General features: G+C 51.4%; 1 protein-coding gene across 2 annotated transcripts in view; it reads left to right on the top strand.

Annotated features, from left to right (window-relative positions):
* The first annotated feature begins 1,562 nt into the window (after window positions 1-1,562).
* Lgr6 (leucine-rich repeat-containing G protein-coupled receptor 6) overlaps window positions 1,563-21,387 on the top strand; it is a 119,678-nt gene continuing 99,853 nt past the window's right edge. Inside the window, exon 1 of one of the 2 annotated variants that reach the window (XM_039091316.2) lies at window positions 1,563-1,993. In XM_039091316.2, coding sequence (XP_038947244.1) covers window positions 1,782-1,993 — 212 coding nt within the window. In that variant the 5' untranslated portion in view covers window positions 1,563-1,781. 2 annotated transcript variants of the gene reach the window in all.

Here is a 21,387-nt window from a genome sequence, read left to right as displayed (position 1 = left end):
GGAATGAGTCCCAAGTGTGATTTTTCCAGCTTTGGTTGGAGGCCTGAAGCAGCATGAATGGTGTGTGTGTGTGTGTGTGTGTGTGTGTGTGTGTGTGTGTGTGTGTGTGTTGTGTGTTTATTGTGTGTGTGTTTGTGTGTCTCTGTGTGTGTCTGTGTGTTTTGTGTGTGTCTGTGTGTGTTTGTGTGTCCGTGTGTGTCTGTGTGTGTATGTTGTGTGTGTGTGTATGTTGTGTGTGTGTGTTTGTTGTGTGTCTCTCTGTGTGTGTGTCTGTGTGTGTTTGTGTGCCTGTTCGTGTGTCTGTGTGTTGTGTATGTGTTTGTTGTGTGTGTGTGTGTGTGTGTGTGCATGTCTGTGTGTGTGTGTGTGTGTGTGTGTGTGTGTGTGTGTGTGTGTGTGTGTATTGGGGCTTAGAGCCAAGGTGAAGGCTTCTTAGTCTGTCTGTGCCTCTCCCTCTCCACTGACTCCCACGAGGATGGAGAGGGATTGATGCGAGCATTTGGGGTAAAGGGTGGAGGGTATCTTGGCTGCCTCCGCGGTCCACGTGTCTCTGGTGTGGGCCACGGGAAGTCAAACTGCTCCCAACCTGGTCGAGTTCTACCCTGGGGCTTGGCTCAGGGAAAGATCTGGAGACCAGAGAAAGCGAAAGGACACATGAAGTGTACTGGACTGCACTGCTAGTCCAGGCTGGCGGAAGAAGAGAGCTGATCTTGACTCCAGTTTTAGCCACCATTGCCCTTGCTCTCCAAGGTCCTGGGATGGATTATAGATGGACTCGAGCCCTTAAGGTGCTTGAGCTGCAGCTGTAGCACTGAGCCTCCAGGTGGCGCCAATCAGCCGAGCCGCTGGCAAGCTCTGGCAAACAGCCCCTCAGTCGTCCCGGGTCCCGAGATCAAGGATCAGGGTGATCTCTAGACCTCAGATCTTGTAGTCTACATGAGTTCATTTCCATGCCCTGTGCATCTGGTGGAATCCACGCCAGTTTCTTTGGTGTTGGGGCGTGGCTCCTCAATGAGGGGGTTCATCCTCATTCCTACTGCCAGCCTGCGACCATTTCCCTCCTCCTCAAGACCTTCTTCCTTCCCTGGTCAGAATGGGTGCAGAGGAGTGACCTGGGAAATAGTTCTGAGGCTGTTTCCATCAGCCATATGACCTTGAACATCTCTTTATCTCCGGTCTCTCTTCCCTTCAGCCTAAAATCTGGTAGTGGGGTTGGAGTCTGTGGAACTCTGGGGTCTTTTCCTGATGGCCTCTGGTCCCTGGAGATCCTGTGACTGTTCCCAAAGTCAAGAGGAATTCGACCCCACAGGACCAAGCTCCGGGCACCCTTTCCAAACAAGTACATGTCTCTGTTGTGCTGGCCGTTCCTAGCTTTCTTTGGGCTTCTTTGCTTTCTTCACCGACCCCCCCCCCCACGCCCCCGATGAAATTCCTGCCAGCTGGGAAAGAAGGAGGGAAGGGGAGCGAGCCACAGCATAGAAAGTTTCCTTGACTCCTCCTCCCCCCTACTACTCCCCCCCCCCCGTGTCTCCCTCCCTCGCCAAGCCCAGCCTGTGAAACTGAATAACGAAGATCACTCAACAATGCCTGCCCCTCTCTGACTGCACTGTCCCGCCGCCGCTGCTGCCGCCGCCGCGCCCAAGCCAAGTCGAGCGGGGGCGGTCCCCACCGACGGCGCAGCCCTCGGGCCCGCCCGGAACCAGGAGGTGAGCCGCGCGCTCACAGCTCCGTGCGCCCGCCCGTCCCAGCGCCCGCCAGGTGCCCCAAAGCCTGCCGCCGAGATGCACAGCTCGCCGTTGCTCCTGGCGCTGTGTCTTTGCGTTGTGCTGTGCGCATTGGCGCGCGCGGGCAGCGACCCCCAGCCTGGCCCGGGGCGTCCCGCCTGCCCCGCTCCCTGCCACTGCCAGGAGGATGGCATCATGCTGTCAGCTGACTGCTCCGAGCTCGGTCTCTCAGAGGTGCCAGCGGACCTGGACCCCCTGACGGCTTACCTGTGAGTACTCACCTGCTCGAGCCTGTTCTTGGTGATGGTTGCCTGATCCACAAACCCTGTTTGGTGCCCTTGGACATGAGCATCCCCAGGAGGGCTCTTCCGCTTCCAAGTCTAAGATTGAAGGACTGCGGGGCTAGTTTTAGAACTTGGGAAACTGAGGCAAGAAGTGAGCTGGGTCCTCCCTGCTCCTCACCCCTATGGGCTCAATGTAGGACCTGGTGAAGAACGTGTGTGTATTTGGGGTGGGGGGGGGCAGTATATGTCCTCCTCAGCAGAACACTGCCCAGGAAGGTCGATGAAGACAAAACTTAGTGCCCTGGTGTGAGGTGAGGGGAGTGTGCCCTGGTAGGGTAGAAATGGGTCCTTCCGCCACAGCAGGAAGCACAACTGCCCCACTGAGGCAGGGGGCCTCAGTGAAGGTTCCATGCAGCTCTCCTCTCTTTAGATAGGGGTTCTGCCAGTACCACCTTCTTGTGTGGAGGTCTGCTGCCCCCTCCTCAGGCCTCCCTGAAGTCATGCCCCAGGAGGCTGTGTTAGAGACACTAATTTGTGGGCAGGCTTCAAGACTGAAAACCAGAGAACCATTTTTAGAGTCTGAGTTGGGGTGAGGTGGTGCATGAAGGGGGCTCTATTGGGGGTAGCCATCTCAGAACCAGAGAGTCAGAGGCTGTAGCTGATCTTTACCTGGGCAGGAGTGGGTCGGGGCATATCATGGACCGCTTGGCCCCAACCCTTGCTGCAGGGAAAGGAAACCCCTGGCCTTCCCTGCTTTCCTATAGAGGAAGGAGAACAGGTGGGAAGGTCTGGGTAGAAAGTCTGGTCAGAGCTCCCTCGGGCCTGAGAGGGGCTCTCTCAGCTTTGGGATCCTAGAATTGAGGATCACTGAGGAAGAGGCAGCGGGGCTTGTCTCCAGAGACTCAGCCATAGAGCCAGTGGGGCCAGGGTGCACTGAGAGGTTCTGGAGGGATGGGGAATCCTGAAGTAGAGCCCCTTGTGGGGTTCCCTCCATATCGCTATGCCCTCCCTCCGCCCCATATCCTTCTTCTTTCCGAAATAAACAGTTGTGAGGACAGAGAAACATCCATATTCCAGAAGGGCAAACCAAGTCCTGTACAGCCCAGGGCATGATGGGAGAGGTGAGCACAGGTATTCACAGCAGAGCTGTGAGGGTGCCCAGCAACACGCAGAGCCCAGCGGCTTTGGGCCACCCCCGTCGCACCCCAGAAGCTCCTTTCTAGAAGGTTTATGTATTAGGGGGTCTATGACACTGGAAGACAGGGAAAAGGGCTAAAAAAGAGTTTAGAACTAACTTCTATCGAGCCTTTCAGGGCATCAGAAAAGAGGCCTCTTGCCTGTGTTAAAGGGGCAGAGGACACAGGACTTCCAGAGGGTGGCAGGTCAGGCCACATTCTCAGCAACCAAAACTTTATCTAGAGTAATCTGTGGGCTTTTTTTCTAGCAGGACTTGGGGATAGGGGTCGAGTTTCACTTTGGGGACGCAAGTATCCCACAGTCCATGCTGACAACAGCTCCGTGACACTTTGACTCAGTGCCTTCTGATATGTGGGGCGTCTTTGGGTTAGAAGAGGTGGTTTCTGAGCTCTTTCCTGCGCCTTTCTGGGTGTCGAAGAAGCCCTTTTCTTCCAAGGCTTAGGAGTGTTTCTGAGGGTAGGACTAGGGAGGGATGGGTGTGGGTCCTGGGCGATGCAGAGACTTTTACAGCAATATCTGCGGCGTTTCAGGGAGCTGGAGGGGACCATTCCTCCTGCCTTGGCTGTGCAGGGGTCCCAGGTGGGTGGTGGAGGAGGGGCTTCGACCATCTGCAGGTGCCTCAGAGCTGAAGCCTTCCTTCTTCGCTTTCTCAGGGGAGCTGCAAGGACATTTTACATTATCAGTGTGTGTGTGTGTGTGTGTGTGTGTGTGTGTGTGTGTGTGTGTGTGTATCTGTATTGATGTACACATGTATGCAGGTGCATGTTCGGTGTGTGTGGAGGCCAGGGCCAACCTCAGGCATCACGTCTCAGGAGCTGTCCACTTGTTTGTTTGTTTGTTGTTGTTGTTTGAGACAGAGTCTCCTGCTAACCTGGAGCTCACTGAGTGATCTAGGCCAGGATTCCCAGGGATCTGCCTGTATTCCCACCCTACGCTGGGGGCTTACAAGTGGATACCACCATTCCTGACTCTTTTTGCATGGCTTCTAGGGGTAGACATCAGGTCTTCATGCCTGTGCATCAAACACAGCACTGTTCTGCGCCATCCTCCCAGCTCTACAAAGGCCTTTGAAGGTAGTAAGAGAGATCTTGAGAAGGAGCCAGGCCAGGGACATCTTGGGGCTCTGTCCATTCTTGGCAGTATTAGGACCTGTCTGTGGGCCACAGAAGATACCCTAAGGTCCTCTTAGTGCTTCCTTGACAGAATCTCAGTATAAAACTACTTGATGTCTGCCTCCCAACCCGGGGATGGAAAGGTTCCTTCCTAGCCAGTACCTGTCATGAAGTGGTTGCCTCCACCTCCTTCCATTCCAGTTCCAGGGGAGACCAGAAAGTCTTTATGTCTACTTATCTGATATGCAAGTCCAAAACCTTTAAACAGTGTGGGGCCCAATGCCAGCCCTGTTCGATCAAGGTTAGGAGTCCTTCATTTATACACAGTACTTCAAGTGTCTCTAAAAGGGCTCCTCCCACACCATCATTGGTGAGGCTCAGTGAAATTTGCTGGGTTTTGTGTGTCTCCCTGGGTGAGGCCTCTGACAGAAAGAGGTAGAAGGGAATATGGCTCCACTGGCTCTGGGGCACTGCAGTTTGTGTGGTGTGGATGAGGGCTGTCCCTGTTATACCCCAGTGCTTGCAATCACAGGAATATACATGTAGCAAATGCTCGCTAGGCAAATACACCCTGAGTTGGGGAATCTGGGGATTTACATGGAGTCCCTTGTTTGCCTCCGGCACCCAGAAGTGTTGGAGAGAGAGTGTCTGTAGTTCTGGCTGTAAACTCTCCGAGGCTCAGGCACTGGGTTCCCCTAAGCATCCGTTTCTTTACTGGCTGCTGCCAAAACTTTTGCTCGACGCCAGGCAATTCAAAGGGAATTCGCTTCCTTCAAGACTGCCAGATTAACCACCAGGTTTGTGCGAAAGGTCAGGTGTGTGCGTGTGTGTGTGAGTGTGTGTGTGTGTGAGTGTGAGTGTGTGTGAGTGTGTGTGAGAGTGTGTGCGTGTGTGTGAGTGTGTGTGAGTGTGCGTGTGCGTGCTCACGTGCGTGTGTGTAAAGATAATCTCTTACCACTGCTTAGGCATGTCTATAACCAAAGAGATGGAGGTGGAGGCAGGGTATTATAAGAAGAGAACAGAAGCGTTAAGGATGGACATTGGTGTGAAGGGCAGGGATAGGTAAAGCTAGGTAAGTTGACTGGTTTATAACTAGACTTGGTTTCTCCATCTCTAAATGAAACTAATAACTGATTCAAACGTTGGCTGTGTGGCTCGCTGAGGTAGTGTTTGCAGGTATAGGGTCTAGAAGAACACAGTGTTAATAGTGTTGTCATCCTAACCCTAACTCTAACCTTAACCCTACCCTAACCGAACCCTAATAGTGTTGTCACCAGGGAGCAGGGATGCCGTTGTCTTGGAAGGCTTCCTGAGGCAGAGGTGCTGGAGCTAGTACTGGAAAGAGGAGCCTTCTCTGAGAGTTGTTTAGCAAGTCTCTGTATGCCGAGGGCTGTGTGTATGTGGAGGGAGAACACACTGCCACGGAAACAATGGTAGTAACCCTGGGGAGCCAGAACAGCTTTCAGCTGCCCCCACCAGCTGGTACAGTCTCAAGACTTCACGGAATGGGAGGGGAGTGACCATGGGAAGACTCCAGCTTTCCCCAGATGGGTTCCGGGAGGACCAGAGGACCGTGAGGTGAGATCCACATAGCATCAGTTGGCAAACACTGACCCTGGTATCATTTTGTCAGCTCACTTCCTCATCTCGGAGGCTCCGTTTCCGGTCCAGCCTCTGCACTTCCGCTGTGAGGTGGGTTAGGTAGGTTCTAATCCTCAGTCTCTCAATGGGTGGGAGACCCCAGATAAGTCCCAGGGTTTCTCTAGATCTCTGAGCCCCACGTTTGGCTGGAAACCCTGGGTCCTTCGCTGCTGGTGTGGAACAGGGAGAGTTCTGGGAAGAGGGCCTGGCAGTGGGTGCGGAATCCAGGAGGGAGAGGGAGAACCCAGGCGGCACCCAGACCAAAGCAGAGAGGAGAGAGCAAAGGAGGGGTGGAGTAATTTCAGGAAGTGGGGACCCCTGTGCCCTCCCTTGTTGAAAGAGCCTGGGGGGTTGCTGGAGGAGAGTGACTGTGTGGGGGAGCTGACACCCCAGTTCAAAGGAAAGGCAGGAGACAGCCTTAGGCAAAAAGAAAAAGGAAACCTCTGGGCTCTGGCGGCAGTGGGCACGGGCGCGGCTGGGTGGGGCACCGGCAGAGAAGAAAGCCTGGCTCAGAGGGAGTTGGCCCCCAGCCCGCCCAGCACCACCACCTCCCCCTCCCGTGGGCACGTTCTGGATGGTCTCTTGTGCCACAGCCTGTTTCCTGCTCTGGCCCAGGCTCACAGGTGACAGAAGAGGCACTGGAGAAGGTGTCCACAAGTGTGCCACTGGGTATTGGTAGCATAGCAGGCTCCAGAGGTCAACACAGGCAACCCTGATGGGGAGAGCTCTTCTCTTCTCTTCTCTTCTCTTCTCTTCTCTTCTCTTCTCTTCTCTTCTCTTCTCTTCTCTTCTCTTCTCTTCTCTTCTCTTCTCCTCTCCTCTCCTCTCCTCTCCTCTCCTCTCCTCTCCTCTCCTCTCCTCTCCTCTTCTCTTCCCCTTTTTCTTTCTTTCTTTTTTTTTCAAGACAGGGTTTCTCGGTGTAGCCCTGGCTGTCCTAGAACTCATTCTGTAGACCAGGCTGCCTCAAACTCACAGAGATCCACCTGCCTCTGCCTCCCAAGTTCTGGGATTAGAGTTGTGTGCTACCACTGCCCCACTCATAGGGAGAGTTTTTTTTTTTTTTTTTTTTTTTTTTTTCGGAGCTGGGGACCGAACCCAGGGCCTTGCGCTTGCTAGGCAAGCGCTCTACCACTGAGCTAAATCCCCAACCCCATAGGGAGAGTTTTTAACTCCTGGCCCTAAGTTTTGGTTTCTTAACCTAAAATGGAAATACTACTTGTGTCTACCTAGAAGGCACACGGGGCCTGGGAAACACGTGTGTCACTTCTCACAAGCACTTTAAACGCTGGCACTCAAAGAGCATCAACTATTTTTTTTTCTCTCATCACTTTGACTACAAGTGCTCCACGAGGCCCAGAAAGGGGGGATGGTTGTAGTGCAAGAGCGGCATCTTTTGGGGCCCTTCAGAGAGCTCTTCCTTCCCACTGACTTCTTTCTTCACTAATTCCCTCCACCAACCTTCAGGGAAAGGAGTCTTCCAAGGAGCCAGGCTGGGTGGTGGAGGAAGTGACCCTGTGTAGAGCCTGGGGGATCAGGCAGGAGTGCCTGGTGGGAGACTCTCCAAAGAGGAAGAGTTTGGGCACTCAGGTCAGGCTGCCTAGAGAGGCTGGCTTTTCCCCAGAAATGGAATACATTTTCTTGGGTGTGGCCTTGGGACAGCAGTGGGGTGCTGGGGCCCAGGCTTGGTTCCTGCCTTGAGGGTGCCTGGAAGGGCCCTTTGCTTCTCTTTGCTCACCCCTGTTGGGTTTTGTGACCTTAGGCTAGTAACTGGTTCTACTGGGAACAGAGCCAAGGACAGAGAGTCCTTCTGGGGCTTTGGTCACCTTGGGAAGGTGCGAGAGTAGGAGGTGGGGGAAAATACCATTCCCTCCCTCTACTGGAAATAACTTCCGTTAGCCAAACTGAATGGACTTATTGCCTTAGGGGCTCTCAGAATTATGGGAGCCCCCTTTGTGCTAAGTAAGGAAATGGTGAGTCCTGATTTCTAACAACAATTCGGGTCTCTCCTGCTGCCCTTCAGACATGGGAGAACAGGTCCCAGGAGGAGAAAAACAGCCGAGAAGCCAAACTTGGGCAGTGAGCAAAGAGTTATTTTGGAAGCAGTGAAAGGACATGGTGGGGGGAAAGCTCAGGGCTTGGCACTGAGCCCCCCGGAGCCATGCCAGAGCAGGCCAAAGCGGGCTGGTGTCAGGCAGGTGGGGGCTGGGCCGGCAGCTCAAAGACAAGGTACCTCCAGAGGAGAGGCTTCCTTTGTGTCCCTTCCCAGCCCTCTCTTAACTGCCAGGCCTTTTCTCCTCCAGAGACCTCCAAGGGACTTGTGCCCTGTATTGGGATCAGAGGCCCCTCCGGCTAATGGAAGTGTAGCCATAGCAGCACTTACGCCCCTGGCTTTCTGCCGCTCCCGTCTGCTCCTAGGTGCAGCCCGGATGTCTTACTGGCTACAGTTTCCAGTTTTTCAATTGTGACCTAATCCCAGAAGTACTATACTAGTTCCACAGAAAGGTCTATGTCTGGGGCCCAGTCAGGACGTCACCTGATGGTCCCAGAGAGACTCATTTAGGGGTCTGCCATCACCCCTTAATCAATCATAGCAACTGCTGGCCCTTCCTGGTTGGTTGCTAGGTGGCAAGAGCTGCTGTCAAGCATTTTACCTGAAGCATCTAGAATAAGTGAGGGAGGGAATTGTGTGAGGAAAGTGGGGAATTTTGAGTCTGAGATCTCTAGCTGGTCACCCCTGGTGCTGAGGTCATCAGACCAAGCTCTCCTTAACCATTTTGGATAGCGCTGCTTGGAGGTCAGATGTGAAGGGCTCCGAGCTCCAGTGGGATAGCCTGGGTTCTGAGCATGTTAAAACCCAGCCTCACAGTTCCTGAGTCTGGTCTCCTCAATGCTGTGATTCATTTCCATCTCACCCACCAGCCGTGACTTCTAGGGACCCATGTGTGGTAGCTGCTTGAAGGGGAAGGTGTTGGGACTTAAAGGACTATAGCTGGGGAGGGTGAGACCATTGCTGGAGCAGACATTGTCCTCAGCGTTGCTGTCAGAGACCTACTGTGTACCGAGTCCCACTGGGTGCTGGGTGGTCTTCGAGATAAGTCTGGCAAACGGTGGTGTGATTAAGGGAAATGGGCCAAGTGTGCATGCAGAGTGAACTCACTAAGTCAGATCATCCTAGGAGCATCCTCAGAGGATCGAAAGTGAGGTTGACAGGTGCTCAGAGAGAGAAGTCTGGTGTAGTCAGGGAAACCCTGGAGAAGAAGAGGTTGAAACCAGGGGACCTGAAGCATCTTATCCATCAGCAGAAGATGCTCTAAGAGAAGAGAAAGACTCAAGCCCTAGGAGAGTATCCAATCAAGTGAGGGATTTTTGTTTGTTTGTTTTGATTTTGAGGCAAAGTTTTGCCATATAGTCCATGCTGGCTTGGAATTCACAATCTTCCTCTCTCAGTGGCCAGAAAGCTGGATTTACATGGATTCTTTCTGATACCCTCACGTACATTGGTGCTTTGCTACACACATTCCTGGCTGCCTTTCTTCACCGTTCTTGGAGGCAGGAGGTTCCAGAGCAGTGCATTCGGCCTCTCCTCCCAGGGCACACACGGAAAGCAAACAAAAACAATTGGAGGTGTCCATCAGTTAGGACTCGATTGTGTTTCTCAGGTCCTGAGCATTGCCGACCCCAGGCAACATCTGGCACATCTGGAACCACTGCAGTAGAGGAAAGAACTCCTTCCTCCTCTCCTCTGTGTGTGTGTGTGTGTGTGTGTGTGTTTAATTTGTTTTTAGGTGTATGTTTGCTTCACTTGCATGCATATCTGTGTACTGAGTGTACTCCTGTGCCCCAGAAGGCTAGAAGAAGGCACCATATTCCCTGTGATTGGAGTCACAGACAGTTGTATGCTGCCAGGTAGATCCTGAGAATGGAATCTGGGTCCTCTGGAAGAGCAGCCTGTGTTTTTGGTTCTTTTTTTTTTTTTTTTTTTTTCCGGAGCTGGGGACCGAACCCAGGGCCTTGCGCTTCCTAGGTAAGTGCTCTACCACTGAGCTAAATCCCCAGCCCCCCAGCCTGTGTTTTTAACCACTGGCTCACCTCTCCAGTCCCTCTTGCTCTGTAGTTCACCATCCTCCCTGCGTAGCCTCCCGAGTGCATGGTGCCCACGCCCAGGGTACCAGTGCGTTTCATTATGTTTGTGGACCTGTTTCTGTAGTTCTAAAATGGAAAGAATCACACCAGACTCTGAGACAGACATTTGTAATTTGGCATAGTACTTGGCACACTGCCACTGCTGACACAGGCAGTTATGTTACAGGGATTCTGGTGTTCCCCTGGGAGAGGCATTTGGAAGGAGAAACTGAGTCTGCCTGCCTAGGACTTTGCTGAGGGTAATATCCAGAGGGCTCGTTCTAGAACACAGTTCCTCTCTTCCTGCCACTTGTCCGATCCCCTTTGCCCTTCGAGGTGTTGGGGAAGGTGGGAGTGTCCTGGGTTAGTGTCCAGCCTGGGGCAGGTGGCAGCACTCAGGAAGGTGCTGAGTGCTTCCCATTGTACCAGTGTCAGGGATCTATTTGAACATGGTCCCCACATCCAAGGCCAAGGCCAACGGCTAAAGCAGGGGAAAGAGAGAGGAACAGTGTGGGAAGGGTCCCCATCACTGCCTCTCAACCTAACCCTGTAGAAAGGGCAAGAGTGTGTCCACTTATTCAGGAATAGACAGGGGAACCAGAGACACAAGCCTCAGTATACCAGGGTTGATTCCAACTCCACTGTGAGTTGGGATTTGGACTATACCCCACCTGTTACCACCGGCTCCTGGGAAACAGGCCCAAAGTGGCTGCTGCTGAAAGGTCTTTAATAGGTCTTAGAGGAGCCTTTCCAGGTTGACCCATTCTGTGGTCTTTCTGATAGGTCTCCCGGCCTCCCCAGCTTGCTCCGTGTTCCCATGAATACTATGCTATGGGGCAGGAGAGTAGGCTGAAGCCCGTTAATGTGAATTCTGGTGACACCTCTCATTAACTAGAGCAGCTCGTGAGGAAACTACTTGAACTCACACTTAACTCTTGGGAAGTAAACACTCACTCGCGCTCCTTCACTAGCCTGAACACTTGTTCTCCAAGAGGCTCTGCACAGGGTTCTTTGGTCTGCTTGGACCCCATAGTCCATGCATGGTCTTCTCTGACCCGGAGGCTCAAAAGAAGGTGATAAGACAAGTACAAATAAGACGCCAGCGGCGCCTCGTGGGAAGTGAGAAGTGCCGGAGGCAGGGCCAGATAATCACATGCAGCGTGCAGCATCCAGGGTGGGGGGCGGGGGGCGGGGGGCGGGGCAGGATAACCACAGGCAGCGGGGGGCGGGGCCTGATAACCCATGCAGGGGGCTGGTTCGGATAACCACACGCTGCGGGCGGGCAGGCTGGGCAGGGGACAGGCTCCGCTGAACTACCGGAGGTCTTATGTGGGAATCCCTCCGAGAGGCAGTTGTGGTATGAAAGAAAAGCCACAGGCCCTAGAGTAGATTATTTGCCAGGTAGTGTAAGTCTCTCCCTGCTGAGTTGTAGGAAGCAAGAGGCCGCCTAGAGGAAGTGCTTTTCACACAGGCAATGTGACTTTATTTCCTTTGAAAATATTAGGTAGTATTAGAAACCCTCTGTGTGAGTCTGTCTCCGAGTCTGCGCCATCTGTCTCTCGGACGGGACTTTTTGGCTATCAGATTCGGAACTTCACTGCATCAGAAAGAAGGGGCTTTTAGCTCTGGCCATCCTTTCACTTCAGACTGGGAGCCTCCTGCAGGCAGGGTCTCAGGATCCTGCCAGACTTCCTTCTTCACTCCTGCTTGTAGGCCCATAGTACGGGTTTCTACCTGCAGGGGGTGCTCTGGATAGGGCCGTGGACAGACAGTCCACCTGTAAGTATTTGGTCTTTGCGTCCTTCCTGTCAGCTCTAGATCTGGGGCGAGGTTGGGGTGGGGGTGGGATGGGGTGGTGTTTGAGGATGGGAAGGCTGGATCCAGTGTCCCGGTATTGCAAAAGATGAGGCAGGAACGGGCTGTAAACAAATCCCCTGCCTTTGTAGTGGACAGCGCAGGAGGAGGCAGGGAGGAGACAAGAAGGCAACCATTGTCTGGGAGAAAAGCGAGAGAGAATTGGGGCAGGATCTGGGCTCCCACCCTGCTTACCTGAGGACAGGTAGGAGCTCAGGACCCCAGAGGATTGGAGGTGAGAGTCAACTACCTCTGACTCCACCCTGGACCCCAATCTTCCAACGGGTTTACCCGGATGTCAGCTGTGAGTCACCCTGTCACTTGCCACCTAGGCACTAAACAGGACCCTGCACTGTTCTGAAGGACTCTAACTTGGGTTACCGCTCTACCATTGCCACACGCTAGCTTCGAAATGAAGGAATTTACATTTGGATTTTGCACTGGATCCTGCGAAGTTTGCAGCCCCCTTAGGCTCTTAGGCTATCAGAGCCTCACACTCTGGTTTGCAGGGATGATGGTGATGATGAGGATGAGGGTGACGATGGTGATGATGATGAGGGTGGGGAGGATGATGATGATGTTATGGTGTGTGTGTGTGTGTGTGTGTGTGTGTGTGTGTGTGTGTGTGTGATTTTTACCTTGACCTAGCTCTCCCATTTCAGGTAGTAATATGTTCCGTCTGTTTCTGAATGTTCCTCTTCATATGGACGAGGGGCTATTATTTACCTAGGGATCTATTATATAAGATAGAGCCCTCCTTACCCAAGTGGGATGCATTCAAGACTCTCTAGTTAGATGTCTAAGAGCTCAGCTAGTACCAAGCCCTATATAATATGTGCTTTCTACATGACCACAGCCAATCTGAGTTTATTAATTAAGCATGGGAAGATGTCACCAACAGTACCAATAAAATAAAATAGAACAATCAAAGCAGCGTAACAGATGGCGTGACTTGAAATGACAATAGGCACATTGCTTTCCCACAGCCAAGATGGTGACCCTTTGGGTCTGATGGCTGGGGGATGGAAGGAGGGGACATCTCTCTGTGGGGTGCAGCAGTGTAGAAAAGTGAGCTTCTGTCCAGACGCACCAGAGGGGTCTAGGGTTAAAGAAAGACTGGGCATCTCCAGGTTGCAGGTGATCTTTAGTTTAAGAATGGCACCTTCTGGCCAGGAGGTGGCACACGCCTTTAATCCCAGCCCTAGGGAGGCAGAGACAGGCGGATCTCTGAGTTCCAGGCCAGCCTAGTCTACAGAGTAAGTTCCAGGACAGGTAGGGCTACACAAGAGAAATCCTGTCTCAAAAAAACAAAACAAAACAAAAAACCAAAACAAAAAAAAAAAAACCAAAACAAAAATAAAATGAATGGCAGCTGCAGGGGCCCAGGGCTAGGGCATTGCTGGGTTTAGGTGGGCACAGGGGCACACTTAAGTGGGATAAGGCTAGGGCTCTGATGGAAAGGAATTTGTTTAACGAGAGAGAGAGAGAGAGAGAGAGAGAATCCTGCATGGCAAACGCCATCCAAGTGTCAACATAGTAGCTAAGGGCACCACCCAGCAGTCACCCTGTCTGGGTTTAGATCCCGGCTCAGTACTCAGGAAAAGACTCTTGTTTTACCTGTTAGCTCCCTCCTGTAAAATGGAATTAATAATGATATACACCACATGGGGGTTATGAGCACCACCGACACGCCATAACCCATTAGTGGGTATTACATTGGTTTCAACCAACAATTATTTATTGAGTGTATACTCAGTAGCAAGCAAAGTTGAGCTAGACAATAGCACTAATTCTCACTATAGTCCTCTCTTATTAAAGATTCTAACTTTCTGAAGTTTCAGTTACCTGTGGTCAAACAAGACCTGGAAATGTTGCATTGAAAATTCTGGAAATAAATAGCTGAGAGTGTAACAAGCGGTTGTGTGACATCCTCAGTAACATGATGACATCATGCTGTCTCCATCTCAGTAGAGCTCTGCCTCCTCCCCTGTTCAGGATTTCTGTGCTGTGTATGCACCTTCTTGCTAGTCACTCAGTAGCCTTTTGGTGCACGATTCAGCTGATCCCTGAAAGGCAGGCTTCGCTTTAAGCAGCCCTTGCTTTCTGTAAGGATGGCTCAATGTGCAAGAGCAGGGAAACTGCCAACTCCTTTAAATTAAAATAAAATTATAATAAACTACTTCTAAGAGAGAATGTATGCACATTCACTTAATTTCTATCATAATGTATTATTATAATTATTCTGTTTTATTTTATTGTTGCAGTTGGCAGTATCTTACTATTGCCTAATTTATTAATAATGTCTATAAACATGTATGTAGTATATAGGCTTTGATATTATACGAGATCTTAGGTATATTGAAATGTATCCCCCTTGGATAAAGGGGAACACTGTGTAATAGACAGTCCCTAGTCAATCTGGGGAGGAAGACAGTCCTGAACTTGCAGACGTGGGACGCCCTCCACCCTGGCTGCCCAGCCTTGCAGGTCACCTTGTTCCCCACTGGATCCTCTCCTGCGGCAGCCATTCTTTGCAGTGTGAAGGGCTCAGTAGGCCCCCTCCCCTTATGTCTTCAGCTCCCCTGACCCCACCTGTCTAAAGCGTTAAGTTTGTCCCATGGCACTGGAATCAGGGGTCCTAGGCTGGAACCTACCACTGACACCCGTTTGCCTTGGCCAAGCCTGGATCTCCTTGGGCCCATTTCCTCCAGGTAGTAGCTCCTTTCCCGTAGCTGTTATAGAGATAATAAGGATAGTGTGGAGAGGCAGTGTAAGGGACCCAGTGAGAGGGGAATTGGTAAGGAGGAGCCAGCCTCCATTCCCCTAGCAATGTTCACTTCTGAGACTTGAGATCCCAGGGTCTAGGATCAGGTATGACCCATCACTATACTCTGTGTGTGTGTGTGTGTGTGTGTGTGTGTGTGTGTGTGTGTGTGTGTCTGCTGACACCGTGGCTAAGCGTTTTGAATGCAGAATTCCAGGGTGCAGATTTCTCCCCCTTCTGCCCCACGTTCACCTGACATGCCAGTGCAAAGGCCTTTCTCAGGGCCCAGGGACATGCTCATAGAGAGTTAGCACTGGGATTTCCAAGCTGGCCAATTCTTGAATGCCTGCTGTTACTGGACAGATGGCCCTGATGGTAGGGACCATGTAGTGAGTGTAGCTACAGAGGGATGTTTAGAACTTCTGGAGCTGGGCCTCAAGAACCCACCCATTGCTTTGCTCAGGTCTCTTGCTTCAGCCCTAGCTGGAGTCTACGGCTGGGCAGATCATATCATTCAACACCCTGTTTCCATTTTCACCGCCACCACACACACTTGCTTTGGTACTGGACTTTGAGAATATGCTGGGAAGTGCTTCCTAGTATCCCCCCACCAGCCTCCACAGGCTGTGATAACCCTGTCCCTCAAGTTTATCCCCCCCACCCCCGCCAGCTCCTTTTCTATATTAGCCTAGGGAGAAAGATATCAGCTTGTCCCTGCCTTGCTAGTTCCAAAGGCATTTGTGAGATGGACCGGGTTTTGCTTCGCTTTGTCTAAGAGGATGGTAACCTGGAGTACAGAAGCTTTCAGAGATGACACACGAGGCTCAGGCATCCCCCAGGGTCTGCTTGCTGTTGGAGTGCCTGGGACACGACTGTTCACGTTCCTGCAGCATCAAGCGGCACACACCTGCCATTAGGTGGCAGCTGGCATAGGTGATGCCCTCACATGAGTGGCTTCATCACACGTAAAGGGACAGAGTTGGTGAGTGGAAGTGAGACAAGGTTTTAGCCTCTGCCTGGCCCTTTGGCCAGGAGCTTTACTTAGGCCAGGTCCCAAAGTGTTAACTGTGCCAACCGGATCAACTCTTAGCATGAAAATAGTGGTTGAAAAAAACTAGTCAAAGGAAACAAAGAAACGCTACACTCAAAGTTACAAAGACTTAAGAGCAGGTGCTGGGGAGAGAGATGGAAAACACCAGGCTCTTACCCACCTAGTATGGAATCCTTTGGAAAACTCCAGAAACAGTCTGTAGTCTTTTCTTTTTAAAACAGGGTCCCAGGCTGGACTCTTGCAATCCTTCTGCTTCAGCCTCAGGAGTGCTGGGACTCCAAGTGGGTACCACCACGCCCCTCCTGTGTGTGTGTGTGTGTGTGTGTGTGTGTGTGTGTGTGTGTGTGTGTGTGTGTGTGCAGCGAGTGCCAGAAGCCAACCTCAGGAGCCAGAGGAAAGGTGCAGTTCGTTAACTGCTGGCTGTGGAAGCCGGGGACCTAAGTTTGGTCCTCAGCACCAACACTTTCTAAAAAGCCTGGTGGGGTAACACTCACTTACAATCTCAGTTCTGGGGTAGCAGGGACAAGTGGATTTCTAGATTTCTTGGACAGAGAGCCTAGCCTAACTGGGGAGTCCCAGGTCCCGGGGAGAGACTGTCTCTCCTGGGTACTTGTGCTTAGCTGAGGCATTATTAGTTCCTGAGCGGGACTGTAAGGAAGAACCCTGTGGATATCATTGCTGTGTTACTGCAATACCATAGTTAAGAAACGGGTTCAGACAAGAAGCCTGCAGATCTGGGAGATGCTGGGGGTGGTCAGGAAAACATCAGAGTATTCCAGATAGCGGCGGTGCCCAGAAAAGCCTCCCCAGTCCTTGGCTCTGGAGAAGGCTCCCTTCTGCATCCTACACTACCCTGGGACTCTCACCTGGACTTTTTCTAGTATATTTGTTCCTCGAACTAGGGCGAGAGCCCTAAGAAGACAGAGCCGTGGCCACCAGCGCCCTGAAGATATCCCCAAGGCAGGCACCGGCCCCACTACATGCGGTGTTCAGGGGTATTGGGGCAAAGGAAAAGACATACAAGTGAATGGATGCATGGAGGGCCAGATACCAGGAGCTACAGAGCAGAAACTAGCTCAGGCTGGAGCAGATGGACGTTCAGGAGAGACAGGGTGGGGATCGAGGGAGCCCTCTCCAGACAGGTGGTGGCACTAACCTGGCTCCACTGTGGGCAGGAGCCTGAGGTGTGGCATCCGACCCAGACGGCTGCGGTGAGGACAGAGCCGCAGCGGGGAACCTCTTAAGCTGCCAGGCAGCCAGCTCATGGTCAGGCTTGGGTTTCATTAGAGTGAACCATCTGTTCTATAAAGCCTTTCACTCGGAGGCTTTGGCCTTTCCTATTCATTCCCTTTATTTTTATGTTTAAAGGAAGACTTCTTTTGAAAATTTCCACCCTGTTCTAAACAGGCTAAGACGAACAAAGATATGTGCCCGCCCTGAGCTGGGTTGGGCAGACGGTTCCGGGGACTCAAGTAGGTGGGCACTTGGGATCCCAAGGGTGTGCCCGACATTTGCTTAGTCTCTGAAGACCCAGGATGAGTAAGAGCTGCAGTCTGTGTTTAGAGAGACCCCAGGCTGCTAGGTCAGGAAATTCCATCCTAAGCATTTAAATAGCAGGCAGGAGATGTGCAGGCGCTGGTCATGGGGGCACCCAGGAGATGCCTAGGGTGGGGGTGAGATACTGTGAGAATCTAGGGAGCTCAGAGAGCTGAATCTGGTGCCAGGGAGCCCTGGGAGCAAAGTCAGGGGGGTACTAATGTTTTAGTTACACTGATGAAGCTCAAGTGTTTATTAAGGTCTGTCAAGAGCCAGAGTTTGCACAAGGTGCAAGGCATGCACAGAGAAGAACGGTGATCACAAGGCACAGAAGCAAACACTGCACTTTCGTCCAGTGAGGTGACACGGAAGAAGTACCCACAGTAACGAAGATGGCTACTTTAGTTTTTAAAGAGATCTATTTTTATTCCTCTGCATGCATGTCTATGCCACTGGCATGTAGGTGCCTGCAGAGCCCAGAAGAGGGCGTCTGATCCCCTGGGGCTGGTATTATAGATGATTTTGCGCCACTTGATGTGGATGTTGGAAGCTAAACTCAGGTCTTCTATCTTGTGGAAGAGAACAGTAAATGGTTCTTAATCACTGGGCCACCTTTCCAGCCTTTCCCAGAAGACTTGTAAAAGGCGGTGTATCTATACACACACATACACACACACACACAACACACACACACACACACACTACACACACTACACACACACACACACACTTGTGTACTTGTGTATGTAATGGCCAGAGGGCATCTTCCTCAATTGTTCACTACCTTATTTAAATTTATTTTATTTTATGTGTATGACTGTTTTGCCTACATGTATATACATCCCAAGTGTGTGTGGTAGCCAAGGAGTCTAAAAGAAGGCATGAGACCTTCTGGAACTGTAATTGAGGATGGTTAAGAAGCACCATGTGGGGGTTGGGGATTTAGCTCAGTGGTAGAGCGCTTGCCTAGGAAGCGCAAGGCCCTGGGTTCGGTCCCCAGCTCCGAAAAAAAGAACCAAAAAAAAAAAAAAAAAAAAAAAAAAAAAGAAGCACCATGTGGCTGTTGGTATCTAAACCCAGGTCCTTCGAACAGTACCAAGTGCCTTGGCAAAGTTTTCTCTTCAGCCCCACCTTTCTCTCTCTCTCTCTCTCTCTCTCTCTCTCTCCCTTTGTCCATCTATCTATCTATCTATCCATCCTTCCATCCATTGATCCATCTGTCTGTCTGTCTGTCTATGTGAGATAGACTCTCTCACTGAACCTGGAGCTTACTGAGTTGGTTGGACTGGCTGGTCAGCAGGCCTAAGGAATCTCCTGACTCATTTCTCTAGTGTTGGGACCTCAGGTGCACCTGTTTTTTTGTCAGTGTTGTGGATCCTAACTCAGGTCCTCATGTTTGCGTGTCAAGCATTTTATCTTCTGAACCCCCCTCCCCCAGCCCGTTTTGTGATCCGTTTTGTGATTTTTTAGAGAGGGTCTAGCTGTAGATAGATAGACCAAGTTGACCTCCAATTCATTATTTAGGAAAGAAATTCTTAAACTCCTGCTTTTCCTTATATTGCCTCCCAAGTGCTGGCATTACAGATATGTGTCACCATGCCTGGCTCAGAAAGGGAGAAAGGAAGAAAGAAAGAAAGAAAGAAAGAAAGAAAGAAAGAAAGAGAAAGAGAGAAAATGATTTAAAATTGGCTTTAAAACAGTTCACTGGTATGTGTCTGCCTAGTATGTGTGAGGCCATGGGCTGCATCCTTAGTACCTACAAGAGAACAAACAGCCCCTAGTCCTTAAGAACAGAATACATTGCAGAAAGGAGTGCATAGCATAGGTTGAGATTTTCATAATTGTTGCCAGCGAAGAATACATTGTGTAACAGCACTCAGAGAAACAGAACATCATCACACCATCATCTCTGTGGACGTCCTCTGCTCCCATGCCCTTTTCTGGTCACTCTCTCCTCACAGGGGCAGCAGGAATGGTGAGTTCAGCGTTGGCTTTAGGCTTTATGGAAAGGGAAGTTATGTTGAATCTGGCCTCGTTCCCCCGGTGTGTTTGTGATTCCTGCCTATGGCGGCTTGTCCTGGTTCGCTCATCCTTGTGGCTGTGTGGTGCTCACATAGACGAATATGGCACAGTTTGTCCATTCCGGAGGTGCGCTGGCGTTGTCATGGATATCGCTGCTGAGGGTTGCTGTGTACGGATGTTTAATGAGTACACAGATGCACTTCTGTTGGTTAAATGCCCAGGACGGGAGTTGCTAGGTCAGAGTAGTCCCAGGACGAGTCTCAGGAGGTGGAGTGACTGTTGTAGGTGGAAAGTCTGAGATTGGTTGCTGGTTTGGCCTGAGGTACCAAGAGAGGGGAGTGATGGGGTTAGCAGAGGGGGAAGGCAGAGGATCCTGGGGTGGAGGATGGTGCACACTGAATCCCACCTGACAAGCCAGTGGCATTTTTGTTAGGTCCCAGTGACTACCATGATGAGGTGCCAGTGGCTTAAAACAGAAGCTACTCTCTCCCAGCATTTGAGCCAGGAGCCCTGAGTGATGACGCCTTTACTATGGAAGCTCTAGAGAAGAACCCATCTCACCTTGTATGGGGGTGGGGACAATTTCTGCTTTTCTTGTACACCTCACACACCGCCCCCATGTGTATTAAGGGCACATAGTTACAGAGTTTTGAGTCCTCCTGGGGGTCCAAGATGGGCTTCTCATTACAAATCTGTCACTTCACTATGTCCACAATGACCCATTCTAATAATGTCATATTCACAGCTTCCAGGCAGTCATATAACTCTGTGTGTGTGTGTGTGTGTGTGAGTGTGTGCAAGTATGTGTAGGTGTGTGTGAGTGTGTCTGTGTGCCTGTATGTGTGTCTGTGTGTGAGTGTGTGTCTGTGTAGGTGTGTGTGAGTGTGTGTAGGAGCGTGTCTCTGTGTGTCAGTGTGTATGTGAGTGTGTCTGTGTGTGTGTGAGTGTGTGTGAGTGTGTGAATGTGTGACTGTGTGTGTGAGTGTGTGCAAATATGTGTAGGTGTGAGTGTGTCTGTGTGCCTGTATGTGTGTATGTGTGTGAGTGTGTGTCTGTGTAGGTGTGTGTGAGTGTGTGTAGGTGTGTGTCTCTGTGTGTCAGTGTGTATGTGAGTATGTCTGTGTGTGTGAGTGTGTATGTGCGACTATTCATCTCACTGTCCCCCATGCTCCTCCTACACACCCACTTTAATTTCTCTCTCAGCAAGCTCTAGGTCTAGGCATTTACTGGTGGGGACTTATGCTCCCAGACCTAGCTTCCTCCAGGAAGTTCTCTATGACGGTACTTCTGTCCTCTGTGTTCTGAGTTCTGTCCAGAGTGGATCTGTCGTCCCCACCCCCACCCCAGACCTAGGGTTTCTGAGGACCTGGAATCGTCCTTTCTCCTTTTTATACAAGGCATACACACTTCCTGTGTACTCAACAAGGGATTTACATTCCAGGACACTGAGAACAAAGACCTTGGCCCTGGGAACCTTTCCACAGAGGTCTGGTCCAGCTAAGGTGCTGAGCCTGGAGTAGCATCCAGAGCCAGGACTTCCTTTCTTATTTCTCTTCTTTCCCAAACCACTCTGGACCCCTGCCACCTCAGGTGGACCTGGTTGTTACCTGATCTAAGGACCTGTGTGACTTCACGGGGCAGAGGAGGGAAGGAGGGAGGGGCCAGGACATGGAGTGAGCCCAGCCCTTTGCCTTTCCTTGGAGGAGCCTGGAAGACAGGAATGCCTTTGGCTGGGAGACCCTGGCCAGAGATCAGAAGATCAAAGGCAGAGAAGATCAGGGCGAGGCAGGTGGCACCACAGAGAGAAGCAGCAGCTGGTGCCTCCTAAGGGCAGGGCTGACCCAGAACGCCCTCCCCTGCCACCCTGCCATCTCAGCTCGCTGCTTTGCTGCTCTTCTTTTTGATGGAGGTGTTGGGGGTGGTGTGTGTGTGAACGCTCCTAAAGGAAGGAACGCCTCTGGTGGGCAGAGTTAATATCCTCATGCACCTGGATTCTACCACTTACACCCCACAGCAATTCACTTAAGAGACCATACAACCTTTCTTAGACCCCAAAAGTGAGGCACACATAGGGTAAGTA

This window comes from Rattus norvegicus, chromosome 13 (assembly GCF_036323735.1).
Source record: "Rattus norvegicus strain BN/NHsdMcwi chromosome 13, GRCr8, whole genome shotgun sequence".
In the NCBI taxonomy this organism is placed as follows: domain Eukaryota; kingdom Metazoa; phylum Chordata; class Mammalia; order Rodentia; family Muridae; genus Rattus; species Rattus norvegicus.
Note: the sequence above shows the minus strand (reverse complement) of the source record. Positions and strands in the feature narration are given on the sequence as shown.